General features: G+C 38.6%; 1 protein-coding gene across 1 annotated transcript in view; it reads right to left on the bottom strand.

The window, feature by feature from the left end:
- HMGCR (3-hydroxy-3-methylglutaryl-CoA reductase) overlaps positions 1-17,466 on the bottom strand; it is a 26,439-nt gene that overhangs the window by 828 nt on the left and 8,145 nt on the right. Inside the window, exons 5-18 of the mRNA XM_003785918.2 lie at positions 16,371-16,455; positions 15,275-15,380; positions 12,556-12,662; positions 12,331-12,447; positions 11,745-11,905; positions 11,378-11,622; positions 11,086-11,264; positions 7,133-7,327; positions 6,204-6,362; positions 5,898-6,055; positions 5,187-5,292; positions 1,089-1,259; positions 618-758; positions 360-518 (exon numbers count right to left, since the gene is read on the bottom strand). Of these exons, the coding sequence (XP_003785966.1) occupies positions 360-518; positions 618-758; positions 1,089-1,259; positions 5,187-5,292; positions 5,898-6,055; positions 6,204-6,362; positions 7,133-7,327; positions 11,086-11,264; positions 11,378-11,622; positions 11,745-11,905; positions 12,331-12,447; positions 12,556-12,662; positions 15,275-15,380; positions 16,371-16,455 (2,089 nt within the window). The remainder of the gene's footprint in view (positions 1-359; positions 519-617; positions 759-1,088; positions 1,260-5,186; positions 5,293-5,897; positions 6,056-6,203; positions 6,363-7,132; positions 7,328-11,085; positions 11,265-11,377; positions 11,623-11,744; positions 11,906-12,330; positions 12,448-12,555; positions 12,663-15,274; positions 15,381-16,370; positions 16,456-17,466) is intronic.

Below are 17,466 nucleotides of genomic sequence, written 5' to 3'. Positions count from 1 at the left end.
AGGCGCCCGCCACAACGCCCGGCTATTTTTTGGTTGCAGCCATCATTGTTGTTTGGCAGGCCTGGGCTGGGGATTCGAACCCGCCACTTTAGGTGTATGTGGCTGGCGTCTTAGCCACTTGAGCCACAGGCGCCAAGCCTTCATTTGCTTTCTTAATCTACTTTCTTAATTTATTAAGCATAATGCTTGAACATGCTTATCTGGACACACTGGATTAGTCTGGTAGAAAACAAAAAAGCAAAAAGACTCAGCTAACTACAGAAGTGAGTGATACATGGTGTCAGGTAGAAAGAAGAGAAAACCACATGGAGTCAGAACTAGGTTCAAGGTCAGTGGAGTCCATGCCGCATGTGTCATACCTGCAAACAGGCTTGCTGAGGTAGTAGATTGGTCCCACCACCCACAGTTCCTATTTCTATAGAGGGCATGGTACAACTGATATATAAATCTTCATTTGTGGGACCAGTTGCTTCCATCAAAGTAATGCAGTTTGAACTACCAACATTCTGTGCTGCATCCTAAAAAAAAGAAAAAAAGAAAAAAATATACACTATACCTCCTTCCCTTAGAACAACATAAGAGAAGAGAAGTGGAGAAGTGGAAGCTGGAGCACCCACCTGTCCACAGGCAATGTAGATAGCAGTGACAATGTTGGCCGCATGGGCATTGTAGCCTCCGATGCTCCCGGCCATGGCAGAGCCCACCAGATTTTTATTAATGTTTACCTCAATCATAGCTTCTGTAGTAGTCTTTAATACCTGGAAAACGGAGTTGTGTATATTTTACCTCTTCGTCTTCAAGATTCAGGAGAATGATACCTAGAGCTATCATTCTATAACTCCAGAAAACGAAAGAGTTTAGATGTAGCCCAATTTAAGCCCTGTCTTCAATAAAAAGAGTGTCAGTAAAGTTTATACCTGTGAATGCCACACATAGATGGACAAGGTGAAAACATAAGCCCCGTATTTAATGGAAAACATAACCCCCATACTTGACTTAGTGTAAAATGCTACTATGGCTTTCGTCAATTTTTTTCATTCAAGTAGAATTACAAAATGAAGAGAGAAAATATTTATTGGATCACTCACTTCTCTGACAACCTTGGCTGGAATGACAGCTTCACAAACAACAGACTTTCCTCTTCCTTCAATCCAATTTATAGCAGCAGGTTTCTTGTCGGTACAATAGTTACCACTAACTGCTAGAATCTGCATTTCGGGGAAATACTCATGAAGTTTTGAAAGGGCTTTCTCTGTACCCTATTAAAACAACAACAACAAAAACAACCAAACACACATTAAAATGCACCAGTATTCATCCTTATATCAGAGGGGTTTATCTGTATCTACAATGTATTTCCAAATATGACTATACCTCAAAGAAATTGAGCAAAAAAAAAACAGCTTCTATTAACCATCACAATGACTGATTTCTCAGGTGATACACTTCTAATGTACTTCTTTCTAGGTATGAAAATCAAGTTCTGGCTTGGCGCCTGTGGCTCAAGTGGCTAAGGCGCCAGCCACATACACCTAAGGTGGTGGGTTCGAATCCAGCCCGGACCCGCCAAACAACAATGATGGCTGCAACCAAAAAATAGCCGGGCGTTGTGGCGGGTGCCTGTGGTCCCAGCTACTTGGGAGGCAGAGGCAGGAGACTCACTTGAGCCCAGGAGTTGGAGGTTGCTGTGAGCTGTGAAGCCACGGCACTCTACCCAGGGGGACAGCTTGAGGCTCTGTCTCAAAAAAAAAAAGAAAGAAAATCAAGTTCTTTGTAGTCACCTTTGAACAGGAGTAGATAAAACTATTAGAATGAGGATTAAAAAAGGGAATGTTAAAAATACTCAATAAGTCTTTTTTAATTTGGACCCAGCAGAATGGCTTCCACAAAGAACGGTGCTGAGCAGAAGGGCCTTTCTGCCATCACTAAGGTGATGACCCAAGAATACACCATCAACACTTAGAAGCGGATCTCTGGAGTGGGCTCCAAGAAGCATGCCCTGCAGGCGCTCAAGTAGATGGGAAACTTGCCATGAAGTAGATGAGAATCCAAACATGCACACTGATGTCAACCAGGCTCAAACAAAGCTGTCTGGGCCAAAAGGAAAAAGGAATGTCCCCCACTATATCTATGTACAGTTGTCCAGAAAATCTAAGGATGAAGTTTCACCAAAGAGGCTCTATACCAGTGGTTCTCAACCTTCCTAAAGCTGCAGCCTTTTAATACAGTTCCTGTGGGTTGCAACCTACAGGTTGAGAACTGCTGCTCTCTACTTTTGTTATCTATGTACCTGTTACCACTTTCAAAACTCTATAGTCAAGATGAATGAGAACTAACTGTGGATTGTCAGATACATTAAATAAAGTTTTATCAAACAACTAAAAAACAGAAACAAAAACAAAATTAGAATGTAAGAAATAGTCATATTTATATGTTACTGGGGAGTGAATAACTCAACCCACAATCAACATATAACAAATTCCCTCTTCTAGTTATCAAACTGTTACCTAAAAGCCCAAGTTACAAAGTCCATACAGAGGTAGGTCATTAAAAGTCAATCTTGTTAATGGAAAGTCATTTTTACACGTGTTTTGAAGTATAAAATAAGCCCTTCCAATGACATCCAATAAAATGAAATTAACTTAATAAATAACTCATACCTCAAAAACCCAAAACATATTTACTGTCAATTAAAATTATTTTTTAATTGTGGTAAAATACACACAACAAAATTTACCATCTTAACCACTTTTATGTGTTCAGGAGTAACTACGTTCACACTGCTATGCAACAAATCTCTAAAACTCTTCATCTACTGTTATAAAACAAAAACTCTGTACTAGTTAGATACTAACTCCCCTTAAGCCCTAATAACCACCATTCTCCTTTCTGTCTTTATGAATTTGACTACTCTCAGTATCTCACACAAGTACAATATTTGTAATTTTTTGACTAATTTATTTCACTTAGCATAATGTTCTCAAGGGTCATCCATGCTGTAGCATGTATTAAAAATTCCTTTCTTTTTTAAAGCTGAATAATATTGCATTATATGTGTATACATTTTATGTGTTGTTCACTAAGCCATCAATGAACACCTAGATTACATCCACCTCTTGGCTACTATGAAAAACGCTCCTATGAACATGGGTGTACAAATATATCTTTGAGACTTGGTACCCCTAACTCAGTGAGTAGGGCGCTGGCCACATACACCAAATCTGGCATGTTCAAGCCCGGCCAGAGCCTGCTAAACAACAACAATGCCAAATGCAACCAAAAAATAGCCAGGCATTGTGGCAGGAGCCTGTAGTCCCACCTACTTGGGAGGCTAAGGCAAAAGAATCTCTTAAGCCAAAGAGTTGGAGGTTACTGTGAGCCGTGATGCCACAGCACTCTACCCAGGGTGACAGAGTGAGATTCTGTTCCAAAAAATATATATATATCTCTTTGTGAGACCCTGTTTTCAATTTTGGGAGGTTTAAACCCAGAATGAAATGGCCTAATCCTATGGTTACTCTATTTTTTAAGTTGCTGAGGAACTACCATACTGTTTACTAGTAATTTTTAGTACTCCTATAGCAGCTTATTGAGTTACAATGGGTTTATTAAGCTGTAACCTCATCATAAGTCAAAACTACATTTATTTATTTTGTTAGCATCAGGGTCTCCCTATATTGCTCAGGCCAGCCTAGAACACCTGGGCTCAAGCAATCCTACCTAGTCTACAAATAGCTGGGACTATAGTATACACACCACCACATCTGACAAAACTGCCTTTAACACCCTGGTAAACCCATCATAAAGTGAAAAAAAATCGTAAGTCAGGGTCTCTCTTTGCATTTACCCATTATCCTCTTTCTACCCAAATTGTCCTTATAAACAAATAATATAAACCACAGATATAAACTCTGAAGTCTCACTAGTTGACCTTAACAATTTATATTTGTTTATGGTATACAGCAGAATAAAATGTAAATCATACACAAACGTCTTAGAAAATAATTAAGTAAATTATACATATAAACTATATTTGGCTTCTTAAACACAAATCTTAAAGTTTCTGTAAGAGGTCAGCTTCAAAGTTTACTGGATACAGTTCAGAAGTGTTAACGCCAAGATTCTTTTTTTTTTTTTTTTGAGACAGAGCCTCAAGCTGTCCCCTTGGGTAGAGTACAGTAGCATCACAGGTCACAGCAACCTCCAACTCCTGGGCTCAAGTGATTCTCCTGCCTCTGCCTCCCAAGTAGCTGGGACTAAAGGCACCTGCCACCAACGCCCAGCTATTTTTTTGGTTGCAGCCAACATTGTTGTTTGGCGGGCCCAGGCTGGACTGGAACCCGCTAGCTCAGGTATATGTGGCTAGTGCCTTAGCCACTTGAGCCACAGGCGCTAAGCCTAACTCCAAGATTCTTCCTAGTCCTTTTGAGGACCCAGAATATGTATAATGCCAAATCTAAATTAAATACAATAGAACCTCTATAAGTTAACTACCCAAGTGATTGTGATAAATGGGTCAACATACAGACATGGTCAACAAAAGGGACTAGGCCTACTATACTGGATAGGTACATGTGGTTCATGTCCAATCTGTGAAAATTAGGTCACCTTGAGAAGGTGTTCAATCTAGGGAAGTGGTTAACTATGGAGGTTCTACTGTAAATCAAATGTAAACTATCAATGAACAAAAGCCTAATTTATATAACATGAGTTACATCAATCAACATTTACCTTTCAATAAAAATATTTTTAATTAACTCTTTTTTTTTTTTGAGACAGAGCCTCAAGCTGTCACCCTGGGTAGAGTGCTGTGGCATCACAGCTCACAGCAACCTCCAACTCCTGGGCTCAAGTGAGTCTCCTGCCTCTGCCTCTCAAGTAGCTGGGACTACAGGCACCTGCCACAATGCCCAGCTATTTTTTGGTTGCAGCTGTCATTGTTTGGCGGGCCTAGGCTGGATTCGAACCTGCCAGCTCAGGTGTATGTGGCTGGCGCCTTAGCCACTTGAGCCACAGGCGCCGAGCCTAATTAACTCTTAAGTGTATAACATATGTATGGGGTACAGTACGGCTAAAAATAGATAGTTTAAACTAATTTTGCTCCCAACCCTGTCACCCTGCACTCACCCAAGACAACTATAAGTTTTATATATCCTTTCAGATACAGGCTATCTCCACCCACTTACCTTTGAAATCATGTTCATCCCCATTGCATCTCCTGATCTGGACTGGAAACGGATATAAAGGTTGCGTCCAGCTATACTCATATGAAGTTTCTGTAGACGTGCAAATCTGTAAAAGAAAAGATGCTAAGATTTTATTTCATTCTTTTTAAGACTGGTCTTAAAATGTAATTTCATGCATAAGAGAAACCTCATAGAGATTACTCATTTCTTCTTTTAAGTAAACAATGTACTGGGGACACTATTTTAATGGTTTCATTCTTAGAGGCTACAAGAAAGGGCGGTAGACAATTATTTCCTAATAAACTTTAAAAGTTTCCATCAAAACAAACTTCTTCTTCATTATGCTTCTCTGTAAATTTGCCTTTTTCCAAAGTAAATCTGCTATGCTGATACTTCTATCCTGATTAGAAAATCTTTTTTTTTAGAAAATCTTAAAAAAAAAAGGAAATCTTTTCTTCAGACACAACTCTCCCCTAGGGCAAAGTAATACGCAAATCAATTTATTAGCTCACACCTTTTTTATTATACCTCTATCAAGGTATTCATTTGAATTAAAATTCTTTTTTTCCCTCTTACTCATTATGAATGAATAGATTTAAAGTTGATATTCTGTTTTCTTAAGCAGTCAACATGTTAACAATTATGTTTAACAATCACAGAAAACGGTAATGGTTCTGAAATCAACGTAAACACACATACAGAACCACTCACCTGCTGGTGCTATCAAATGCCTCCTTTATCACTGTGAACCCTTCCGGTGTTTCAAGCCAGGCCTTCACTTCTGCAGAGTCACAAGCACGCGGAAGACGCACCACAGGGCCACGAGTCATACCATCCGCAAGGACTCGGCTGCTGGCACCTCCTCCAAGCTACAGAGTATGTTATAGAAATATATTAACCCAGAAAACCTGGGTATTCCAAAGGTGTCAGGAGATTATCCCCAAATCCCTTCTTATTGCCTTGTCTAGGTAATAGGCAAATATATAATATAATATCATACAAATAATATATACTTACGCCTATTGCTCTGCAGCCTCTGTTAGTGCTGGCCACAAGACAACCTTCTGTTGTTGCCATTGGAACCTGAAATTCTTTACCATCCAAGCACAGAGGTCCTGCCACTCCAACAGGGATGGGCATATATCCAATAACATTCTCGCAACAAGCTCCCATCACCTTAAGTATAAAGACAGGCACCAAGTGAAAATCTATGTTGTAAGCACATAGCAACTCATCTCAGCAGTCTTCTCATTAATCATTATCTTCAAACATAATCCTTGGCTCAGTACCCATAGCACAGTGTTTACAGTGCCAGCCACACACACCCAAGCTAGCAGGTTCAAGCCCAGCCAGGGCCAGCTAAACAATAATGACAACTGCAACAGAAAATGGCTAGGCATTGTGGTGGGTGCCTATAGTCCCAGCTACATGGGAGGCTGAGGCAAGAGAATCGCTTAAGCCCAGGAGTTGGAGGTCGCTGTGAGCTGTGTTGCTATGGCACTCAACCAAGGGCAACATAGCGAGACTCTGTCTCAAAAAAAAAAACACCTTAATTTAAATCTACTATTTAAAAGTATTCTAAATACTGAATACTTTTCAGAATACTGAAAGCTTTGAGTAATGACTATAAATACAAAGAAAACATTTGCATTTCTAATACCTCTATCATAAGCACAATATAAAATTATAGTAAGATGATTTAAAAGAGACATTTTATAAAGTATGTACATACAAAAAACTGGCCAGTTGTTCTTTCTGAATTTCTGTGTGTTCAGAACACAAAGTTTTTTATAGCCACTTGTGGCCATTTTGTACAATTTTGAAATAATAAAAGTAAACCTTTTTTGGATTAGTAAATAAAAACTAAATAAACCTTTTTTGGTTTAGTAAACCAAAAAGACCAAAAAACTATAAAGCTAAGCTCTCTAATCAAGAAAATAACATACCAGGGAGTAATTATAGTCCCTATAAGGTAGGTACTGAAGAGAAGAAGGTTCCGAAAGCTTTCTGGAAAGTAACTGTCGGCGAATTGATACACCTCGTTCATGGGTTTCCATCAGAGTTTCCAATTTGTAAGCTGGGATATGCTTAGCGTTGACTAACTGGATGATCTCAGCATCACTAAGAAATTTTGCACCTTTCTAAAGAAATGGAAAAAAAAACAAAAAAAGGGTCAAAGAGATGGCCGAAGGCTTGAAGAACTGTACTCCACATTATTCATAAGAAATAAACCATTTAATACAAATACTAAATTAAAATAATGCAAATCTTTTTTATTAAATGACTAGTTTTTAAATAGAAATATACTCCTGCAAAATAAACAATTCATTTAAAATAAAAAATACCAAGTAAAAATAATACAAGTACCATACCACTGTAGAGTTTATAATACAAAGACAGACTTGTATTAATACACAGTACAAAGATAAATGTGATTCTGCAAGGTTCAAGTGTTTGTTAAATGTAACAGCTATTGTTTGAATACTAGTAAACTTTTTATAAACGTTTAAATTTTTCAAAAAAGCAGTATGTTCACATGGTTAAGAAATTAAAGGATATAAAAAGATACGTAATAAAAAGTTTTCTTCCTAACCCTATCTACCGAAGCCAAGTTCTTTGCTATCTATACTCAAATAGATAAACAAGTAATCACTGTTTTCTTTTATTGTGTATTCTTCCAGAGATTTTTTTATGCATGACTATACATACATGAGTATAGATCCATGTAAGCGTGGGACCAAAAGGTAAGTATATTTGTAATTTTACAAATTTATAATTGTTAATTTTAATAAATATTACCAAATTGCATTCTCACCAAAAAGCAAGAAAATGCTTTTCCCTACAACCTTAAAGGAGTATATTATTAAACTTTTGGATTATTATCAATCTAATGAAAAAAAAAATTTCAAGTATAATTTTAATTTGCATTTCTAAGAATACCATGGATCATCTTTTCACGTTTTGAAAAGCCCACATGTGGGCAGCACCCATAGCTCAGTAGGGCACCGGCCACATACACCCAGGCTGATGGGTTCGAACCCGGCTCAGGCCTGCTAAACAACAATGGCAACTGCAACAAAAAAATAGCCAGGCGTTCTGGCAGGCACCTGTAGTCCCAGCTACTTGGGAGGCTGAGGCAAGAGAATCGCTTAAGCTCAAGAGTTTGAGGTTGCTGTCAGCTGTGATGCCACAGCACTCTACCAAAGGTGACATAAGATTCTGTCTCAAAGGAAAATAAAAAAGAAAAAGGAAAAAAAAAGCCCATAGGTGCTTTTATCCCTCAAAATAGACTTATCACATTGTTAAGTCTTATCAGTCTGTAGGAGCTTATCTGTTAGTGAGATTAACCCTTTAGTCTGAGATGTAAGTTGTAAATATTTTCTACTTATTAGTTGTTTCTTGACTCTGCTTGTGGTGGCAAAACATATACACACATCTGAGTCGCCCCCCTCTCCAAAAAACTGGCACCTTAATGGGTTAATAATCACAAGTAATTCCATTTTGTGACTACAATCTATGGGTTTATTACTCAAGGATCTTCTTCGCAAACACTAATTTTAGCTTAATTTTTCCAAGAAATATTAAGATAAGCACTCACAAATATTAATATAAGCCAATGCAAATTCATCCATTCCTTTTGGGGGGTTTTTTTTTTGGCAGTTTTTGGGCAGGGCCAGGTTTGAACCTGCCACCTCCACTATATGGGGCCAGCACCCTACTCCTTTGAGCCACAGGCACCGCCCAATTCATCCATTCTTTTAAAAGTCACTGAGAACTAGCGGCACCGGCCCCACATACCGAGAGTGGCAGGTTCAAACCCAGCCCCGGCCAAACTGCAACAGAAAACTAGCCGGGCGTTCTGGCAGGCACCTGTGGTCCCAGCTACTCAGGAGGCTGAGGCAAAAGAATCACCTAAGCCCAGGAGTGGGGGGTTGCCATGAGCTGTGTGATGCCACAGCACTATACCGAGGGCAATAAAGAGAGACTCTGTCTCTACCAAAAAAAGTCACTGAGAACATAAGAAATCCAAAGTCCTCTCAAGACATGGACTCAACCTTCTACATCATGTAATCATGCGATACAAGCAACTGGGTATAACAGCCACTGAAAAAAATGCAGTCTATATGACTCAGATATAGAGGGAACTTCAGAAGAAAAATGTTACCTCTGTTTGGAAGTACTGAAGTAGGTTTCATAGAAACACTGGCATTTGCACTAAACACCACATCTGGCTGGGCACAGTGGCTTATACCTATAATCTTAGCCTGGGAGGCCAAAGAAGAAGGATCACTTGAGGCTAAGAATCTAAGACCAGTTTGAACAAGAGTAAGACTCCGTCTCTACAAAAAATAAAAAAATTAGCTGGGTATCATGATGCGCACCTAAGGTACTCGGAGGCTAAGACAGCGTGATCACTTGAGCCAAGAATTTGAGGTTACAGGAGTTATGATGATGCCACTGCACCCTAGACTGGACAACAAAGGAAGGTTTATCTCCAAAAAAAAAAAAAAAAGATATAAACACCTTTAGAGAGGAAGGTACATCAGGAGACAAGAACAACAGGAACCCAGACTTAGGAACTATGTTCGAACAACAGTGACTGACTAGGCTCAGCTCAAAAATGTATGATTACCACCCTGGGCAACATACTAAGACTCTGTCCCTAAAATATTAAAAAATTAGCCAGGCATGATGGTGTGCCTGTAGTCCCACCCAGCTACTCAGGAGGCTGAGGCAGGAGGATCACCAGAACCCAGTAATTCAACGTTACAGCAAGCTATGACTGTACCACTGCAGCCTGGGAGATAGAAGAGACCTTGTCTCACAAAAAATAATAATAATTAAAAAGTTGGAAAATTAATTAAATAAAAGTATATGATGAAAGAATACAGATGAAACATATTCAAGCATATAGCATTTTGCAGAACCAAAATAATTTTCATATTGAATGCAAATAAACTCTATTGATAACCTATCAACAGACTACTTAAAAGTTCAAATTTCCAAACTTCAGATAGTCTTATAAACTCCTCGGCTCAAGCAATGCTCCTGCCTCAGCCTCCCCAGTAGTTGGGACTATAGGACCTGCCACAACGCCCAGACAATTTTTCTATTTTTTATAGAGCCAGGGTCTAACTCTTGCTCTGGAGGGTCTTGAACTCCTTACCTCAAGTGATCCTCCTGCCTCACCACCTAAAGGGCTAGGATAATAGCTGTGATCCTAGCTCCTGGGAAGAGCCACCTCCTGGCCCCTTTCATCTATCTTTGAATCTCATCTGTGTCAAACCCCTTCTAGCCCCCAGGACATATATGAGAATATAGTAGTTGCTTATCTCTGCAATAATAATAAACTAGAAAGAGTTTTGACTACAGAATCAGAAAATCTTGGACCCTGCTCTCAGCCTTATTATTTCCTATGGGTACTACTTTGAGAAATAAAACTTCTTAGAGCCTCAGCTTTCTCATCTGAAAAATGAAGAAGATAATTCTACCTCCCTCTCAAGATTATAGAGAATAAAGAAGATAGTATCTGTACACCATGTAACACAGTACTCTTCAGACAGTAGTTTTCCCTTCTTTTTTTTTTTAAGAGACAGAGTCTCATTTTATTGCCCTCTGTAGAGTGCTGTGGCATCACAGTTCACAGCAACCTCCAACTCCTGGGCTTAGGCAATTCTCTTGCCTCAGCCTCCCAAATAGCTGGGACTACAGGCGCCCCCCACATCGCCCAGCTATTTTTTATTGCAGTTTGGCTGGGGCCAGGCTCGAACCCACCACTCTCAGTATATGGGGCCGGCACCCTACCCACTGAGCCACAGGCACCACCCAGTTTTTCCTTCCTGTAAACAGCTCCTTTTTAAAGAAAAATTCAAGTTTGAGTTTATATTATTGTTCTTACCTCTGGATTCCCAAGTATCTGTATACATTCATCATTAGGTCGAGGCTCCTTGGGAAGTTCAGTTTCAGGTTCCTGTGTTGCCAGCTCTGAAGAAGCATCTGGTAAGGCAGCATTACCAATTACAAATACAGCTCTATTTGAGGTGTCATTTTCAGCCACTAATGGTTTTATAACCTCAGCTGTTCAAGAGAAGAAAAGAAATCTCACAACACCGCACATCATTTTTAAACAGACTCAACTTTTTAACAAATCAGCAATGGAAGAATTGCAAATGAAAAGAATAAAAAATTACCTTTTTTTCCTTGGTTTGCCCCTGTCTCTTCTACTGACTGGCATTTCTGGTTATTTCTAACCAACACAGGTTCACGTCTACAGCAATTATCTGGAACTTTCTTTTGGGTCACTACAGGAGATGTGATAGGGTTTTTTAACGAAAGTGTAGATTCTGTCTCCGCTTGTTCAAAAAAAATGTACTTGACAGCCAGCAGGAGAGCTAAACTTAGGGTAATAACCTGTTCAATATCCATGCTGATCATTCTAAATAAAAGAAAGCAAATTAAAATGTTATTTTATTAGGAAATATAAAAGGCACAACCTAAACTTATAATAGCATGGAGTGCTACAATTAACATGCAGCATGGAGGATGTAGTTAACTTACTTAGACAGATAAAACTGCCAGAGGGAAACACTTGGTTCAATTCTCTTGGACACATTTTCATCCAGTCCTAAGGAAACCTTAGGATTTTCTGCTGTACTGTTTTGAGGAGAAGGATCAGCTATCCAGCGACTGTGAGCATGAACAAGAACCAAGCCTAGAGACTGAAAAATAATTTCCAAAATTATGTATCCTCTGCTGATCAGTGAAAGCTACATTTTTCATCCCTAAAAACTGGACAACCAGACATCATCTCCCATGGCCTCCCCTTACCATGAAAAGAAAGCCCCAAGCTTGCTATGTAACTAATTATTACTGTGACCCCACTGAACTATGAAAACATCCCAGAGGTTTCCAAGAAGAGATAAAGTGGAGGAAAGTGAAAAATCTGGTTAGGGGAGAGAGACTAACAAAGACCAGAAACCTCAAAGAAATGAGGAATAAGTTAAAAATAAAAAGAAGAAGCGTATAGATTATCATTGGGAGAACCAAAAATTATAGAAATAAAATAGGAAGGACCAAAGAAATTTCAAGGGAAAATGAGAATGGAACTGAGGATGCTGAAGGGCAGAGAAAACTATGTCGTTACCATAATCATCTTGACCCTCTGTGTTACAGGATTCGGTTTATTTTCTTCTTCTTCTAAAACTCGGGCAAAATGGCTGAGCTGCCAAATTGGACGACCTTCGCGGCTTTCCCGAGAAAGCTACAAAGTAAGTCGATGTTACGTTAAAAGATATTGATATGTTTGGGTAAACTGATGTAAAACAAGTATTACTCTTCTACTAATGCCATATGTAAAAACTGCTCTTACCTCTAATACCAAGGACACACAAGCTGGGAAGAAAGTCATGAACACGAAGTAGTTGGCAAGAACTGACATGCAGCCAAAGCAGCACATAATTTCAAGCTGACGCACCCCTGGTTAGAGAAAATTTAAGTTTATAACTAGTAAAGTATGTACATTTTGATGCTGCACATCTCACAAGGACTCTTCATACAGGTAGACAAGTACATGAGAATATTAGTACATTAAGCTCTTTGCCGTTTACTTGAAATGCTATTAGCAACTCAGAGGTGATGCCAAGCCTTAGAGAACAGCAGAGTAACTACAGATCGCTAAGTCCTCAAGGGCAGAGATCCCTATCCTCGCCCACATTCTCAGTATCACAATGCCAAGCAGAGTGGCAGCATTTAAAACACACCTGATAAAAAATGTGTTCCTAATCCCCTTTTATTAAATGGTATAGTACCTTATTTTGAGACAAGGAATATAAGACAGGCTAGTCTCATGGAGCAAAACCCTCCAGTTTTACTATTGATCTAATCCTACTGGTTACCCAAAAAGCAATTCCCCTGTGAACCAAGGACTTTATAAAGGTAGAATGTACTGTCAGCTATGCCATTCCTGATTACGGGATAATCACTATTGTTGTGTATCACCAAACTCTAATTTCAATACAACCTCTATCCTACTTAGGAAAGTTCTTATAATTCTGGGTTTTCATTGATCTGTTTGAAAAATGATATAATTCAAAACAACTCAAGATTAAAAAATCAATAACCATCCCACTATGTTTAAGATATCATCTGATTATCTCAAATAGAAGGTAAGAGAACTATAGTCTAGAAAAAAATCTCAAATTACCAATTTCAATTACCCTCACTTTACAAATAAACTTGAGGATAGATGCATAAAAGCATGTGTTGCATATCACTCAAACATCAAAATGCTTTATAAAATATATTTTAAAAATGACTTCCTTTTCCTATATAAACTAGAATAATTAATACTAAACACTCAGTTATATATATATATGTGTATATATATATATGTATGTATATATATATATATATATATATAAACACTCAGTTATATATATATATATATCCCCCCCAGTTTTTGGCCGGGGCTGGGTTTGAAACCACCACCTCCAGCATATGGGGCCAGTGCCTTACTCCTTTGAGCCACAGGCACCACCCACTCAGTTATATTTTATCTAAATTTTAAGATATCATTTGACTGAAAAAATAAAAGTATACGCTGGATTTTTTAAATTCCATACCAATTACTCTCAAATGTGGAAATTCAAGAGACTACAAAAGTGCAGCAACAAAAGCACATAATCTAAATGTTAAATGGTAGTTAAATACAATCTTTGCGAACTTGATACCACTGAAACCATACCTTATCAATGCTCTCACAGTCTATCTGCTATTGCCATGGGCTTTCCTGACATTCTTCCTTATTCTGTCCCAAAACAAGTCTCTGCACAGGGACAGAACTATTCCATATACTTCTAAGAAGCTAAGAATTGTCTTCTTTTTGAACTGACTTTTTGAAAGGATTACTTCCTAATTAATATGTGTTAAATGTGTCCTTTTCTGCCCTAAGCCAAATCCCGAAAAGTCTGTCATTGGGTTTTCTACCTACAAATCTAGTCACTTTCTTTACCGGCCTCTCTGATCCAATCACAACAAAACTGACCTCCCTAGTGCTGTTTATATTGGTTTCATGGCCCAGCTACTACTTTTTGGCAAATCTTCTTTATCTTCTCATACACTGTTTTGCTTGAGTTAAATCACATACCTATGTTTTCACCTGATCAACATGTTTTCTTGAATGTAGCGGTAGCTACAAGACTATTTCTAGTACAGGCCAAGCATAGTGGCTCATGTCTATAACCCCAGCACTTTAGGAGGCCAAGGAAAGAGGATCACTTCAGGTCAGAAGTTGAAGACCAGACTTGGAAACAAGTCAGACCCTATCTGAACAAAAAACACAAAAATTAGGCTTGGCAACTATAGCTCAGAGGCTAGGGCGCTAGCCACATACACCAGAGCTGGTGGGTTCGAATCCAGTCCAGGCCTGCCAAACAATGACAACTACAACCAAAAAATAACCGGGTGTTATGGCGGGCACCTACAGTCCCAGCTACTTGGGTGGCTGAGGCAAGAGAATTGCTTGAGCCCAAGAGTTTGAGATTGCTATGAGCTGTGATGCCATGGCACTCTACCCAGGGCAAGAGTTAGACTCTGTCTCAAAAAAAAAAAAAAAAAAAAAAAAAAAAGTTAGCCTGGAGTGGTAGTATGCACTTATAGTCCCAGCTACTTGGTAAAGGGCAGGAGTATTGCTGGAGCCCATGAGTTTTGATTACAGTGAGCTATGATTGATGCCACTGCACTCTAGCCTAGGCAACAGAGTGAAACTCTGTTACAAAGAACCAAGTCACCAATTTAGTCTGGGCAAGACCAGGAGCTGGAAGGTACTACTAGAATACAATCTTGGTTAAAAACCAAACACATAAGGAAGGGGAACACAGAAGAGAAAGTAACAGCAGTGAAAAAGAAGTCAGTAACCTTCTACTGAGTTTTCACCAAAGTAAACAGACAGAAGGTCAAAAATACCCACACACTAATAAAATTTTAAAATTTTAAGTCAGAATTTAAAAATAAATAATGCAAATCCAAGATGTTCTTTTGCCTTTTTAGAGACACATTTATCTTAAAATATATTAAAATTGTTCACAAACCTGACATGGTACCAACTCCAATCACAAGACATTCAACAAGAGCATCGAGAGTGAACGTGGGACCTAAAATTGCCATTCCACGGGCAATATTTTCTCTTACTTCATCCTAAAACACAGGCCAAACATAACAATGAAAGTAAGGTACAAAATAACTTTTAAAAAAGTTAGTTGCAGGGTTTCTACTAAAATCTCATTTACTATTCAAAGAATAATAAAATATACACTAAGGTAAGATAGGTGTTCAAGATACCAAGTATAGTGATATGTAGAAGATTATAAAAGAGCACATATAGTGATCCTGCTTCTTTTTCCGTTGAATGAACTATTTCTTGAGAATATTCCTTTGAGGTGGTACATTAATCCTGTCATTTAAATCCCATGTAATTAAATCCTATTAACATTTTATATTTTGCCTACCACTGATAACAGCTTAGTTGGGAATTTTTTTTTTTTTTTTGAGACAGTCTCACTATGTCACCCTTGGTCGAGTGCCATGGCATCACAACTCACAGCAATCTCAAACTCTTGGGCTTAAACAATTTTTTTGCCTCAGACTCCCGAGTAGCTGGGACTACAGGAGCCCACCACAACACCTGGCTATTAGTTGGAAATTTTTATTAAACACATAATCAAGGCAGAAATACAGCAAAAAATTTACACATAAGACACTCTGATTGTTAAAAATGTTAGGTTCTTTAACATGACAATGAACATCAATATGAAACTAAAGATGGGAAATAATGCTAGTGTTAATCCAACGGGGTTAAAAGTAAAATACTCTGGGGCTCTCTTCCATTAGATCCTGTCTTGATTTCTGATGTGTTTCAATAGGTACTCATATTTACCCAAGTCATATTAATAATTCCTAAAACCCTTCAAAAAAAGAAAATGAGGACAAATTCAAAACTCCAGTAGCTATGGTATTATACTTGAATTGTTCAATTAATGCCGCTGTTCCTGGGGCACTTATAAAGACCAATATTTGGGCTTGAGAATTAAAACAAAAATTGTATACAATATCTGAATCTTCCCATTAATGTGAAGAAACTGACAAAAGGAATGTTATTCACCTTCTTATCTTCTGAATAATACTTACCTGTGAGTTAGAACTGAGGGCAAACTTTGCTAATGCACTTGCTCTGGAAAGGTCAATCAGAAGTAGGAAAAAGGGCAAAGCTTCACTGGAAAAAAACAAGATGATTAAGCCACATTTAGTGGGAAAAAATATGATTTAAAAAATCATCCTTTTAAAACAAAACTTATTCCCCCATATGTTGTATGATCCAGTATTATGAATACCTTTTTGTAGACTACAAGGTGTAGTCTGTATTTCTTTGACATCCTCAAAGCTAAACATAATAATTACTCAAAGTATTTGTTAAAAATATTTTTATTTATTTATTTTTAGAGACTTTGTCATCCTTGGTAGAGTGCCGTAGCATCACAGCTCACAGCAACCTCCAGCTCTCAGGCTTAGGCGATTCTCTTGCCTCAGCCTCCAGAGTAGCTGGGACTATAGGCACCCGCCGCAACACCCGGCTATTTTTTTGTTGCAGTTTGGCCGGGGCTGGGTTTGAACCTGCCACCCTCAGTATATGGGGCCGGCGCCCTACTCACTGAGCCACAGGCGTCACCCAAAAATATTTTTAAATTTTGAAATGTAGGCCAGGCATAGTGGCCTGTAATCCTACCACTCTGAGAGGCAGAGGTGGAACTGCTTAAGGAGTTCAAAACCAGCCTAATCAAGAGTGAGACCCTTATTTCTACTAAAAAGAGAAAAATTAACTGGGTGTTGTGTCAGGCACCTATAGTCCCAGCTACTTAGGAGGCTGAGGCAGGGGGATCACTTGAGCCCAAGCGTTTAAGGTTGCAGTGAGCTAAGATGAGGTACCACTGCACTCTACTCAGGGTGACAGAGTAAGACTATGTCTCCAAAAAGAAAAGTACATATATGTACACTCAAACACCTTTTGATAATTTTATAGAAAATATCACCCTTAATAAAAAATGTCTCCGTGAATTAGACAGGAATAAATTAAAGTGGAATATATTAAAAAATGTTTTCATGGCTCGGTGCCTGTGGCTCAAGTGGCTAAGGCACCAGCCACATATACCTAAGGTGGTGGGTTCAAATCCAGCCCGGGCCCGCCAAACAACAACGGCTGCTACCAAAAAATAGCTGGGTGTTGTGG

The sequence above is a fragment of the Otolemur garnettii genome, unplaced genomic scaffold (assembly GCF_000181295.1).
Source record: "Otolemur garnettii isolate 467f Iridium unplaced genomic scaffold, OtoGar3 scaffold00017, whole genome shotgun sequence".
Classification (NCBI taxonomy): Eukaryota; Metazoa; Chordata; class Mammalia; order Primates; family Galagidae; genus Otolemur; species Otolemur garnettii.
Note: the sequence above shows the minus strand (reverse complement) of the source record. Positions and strands in the feature narration are given on the sequence as shown.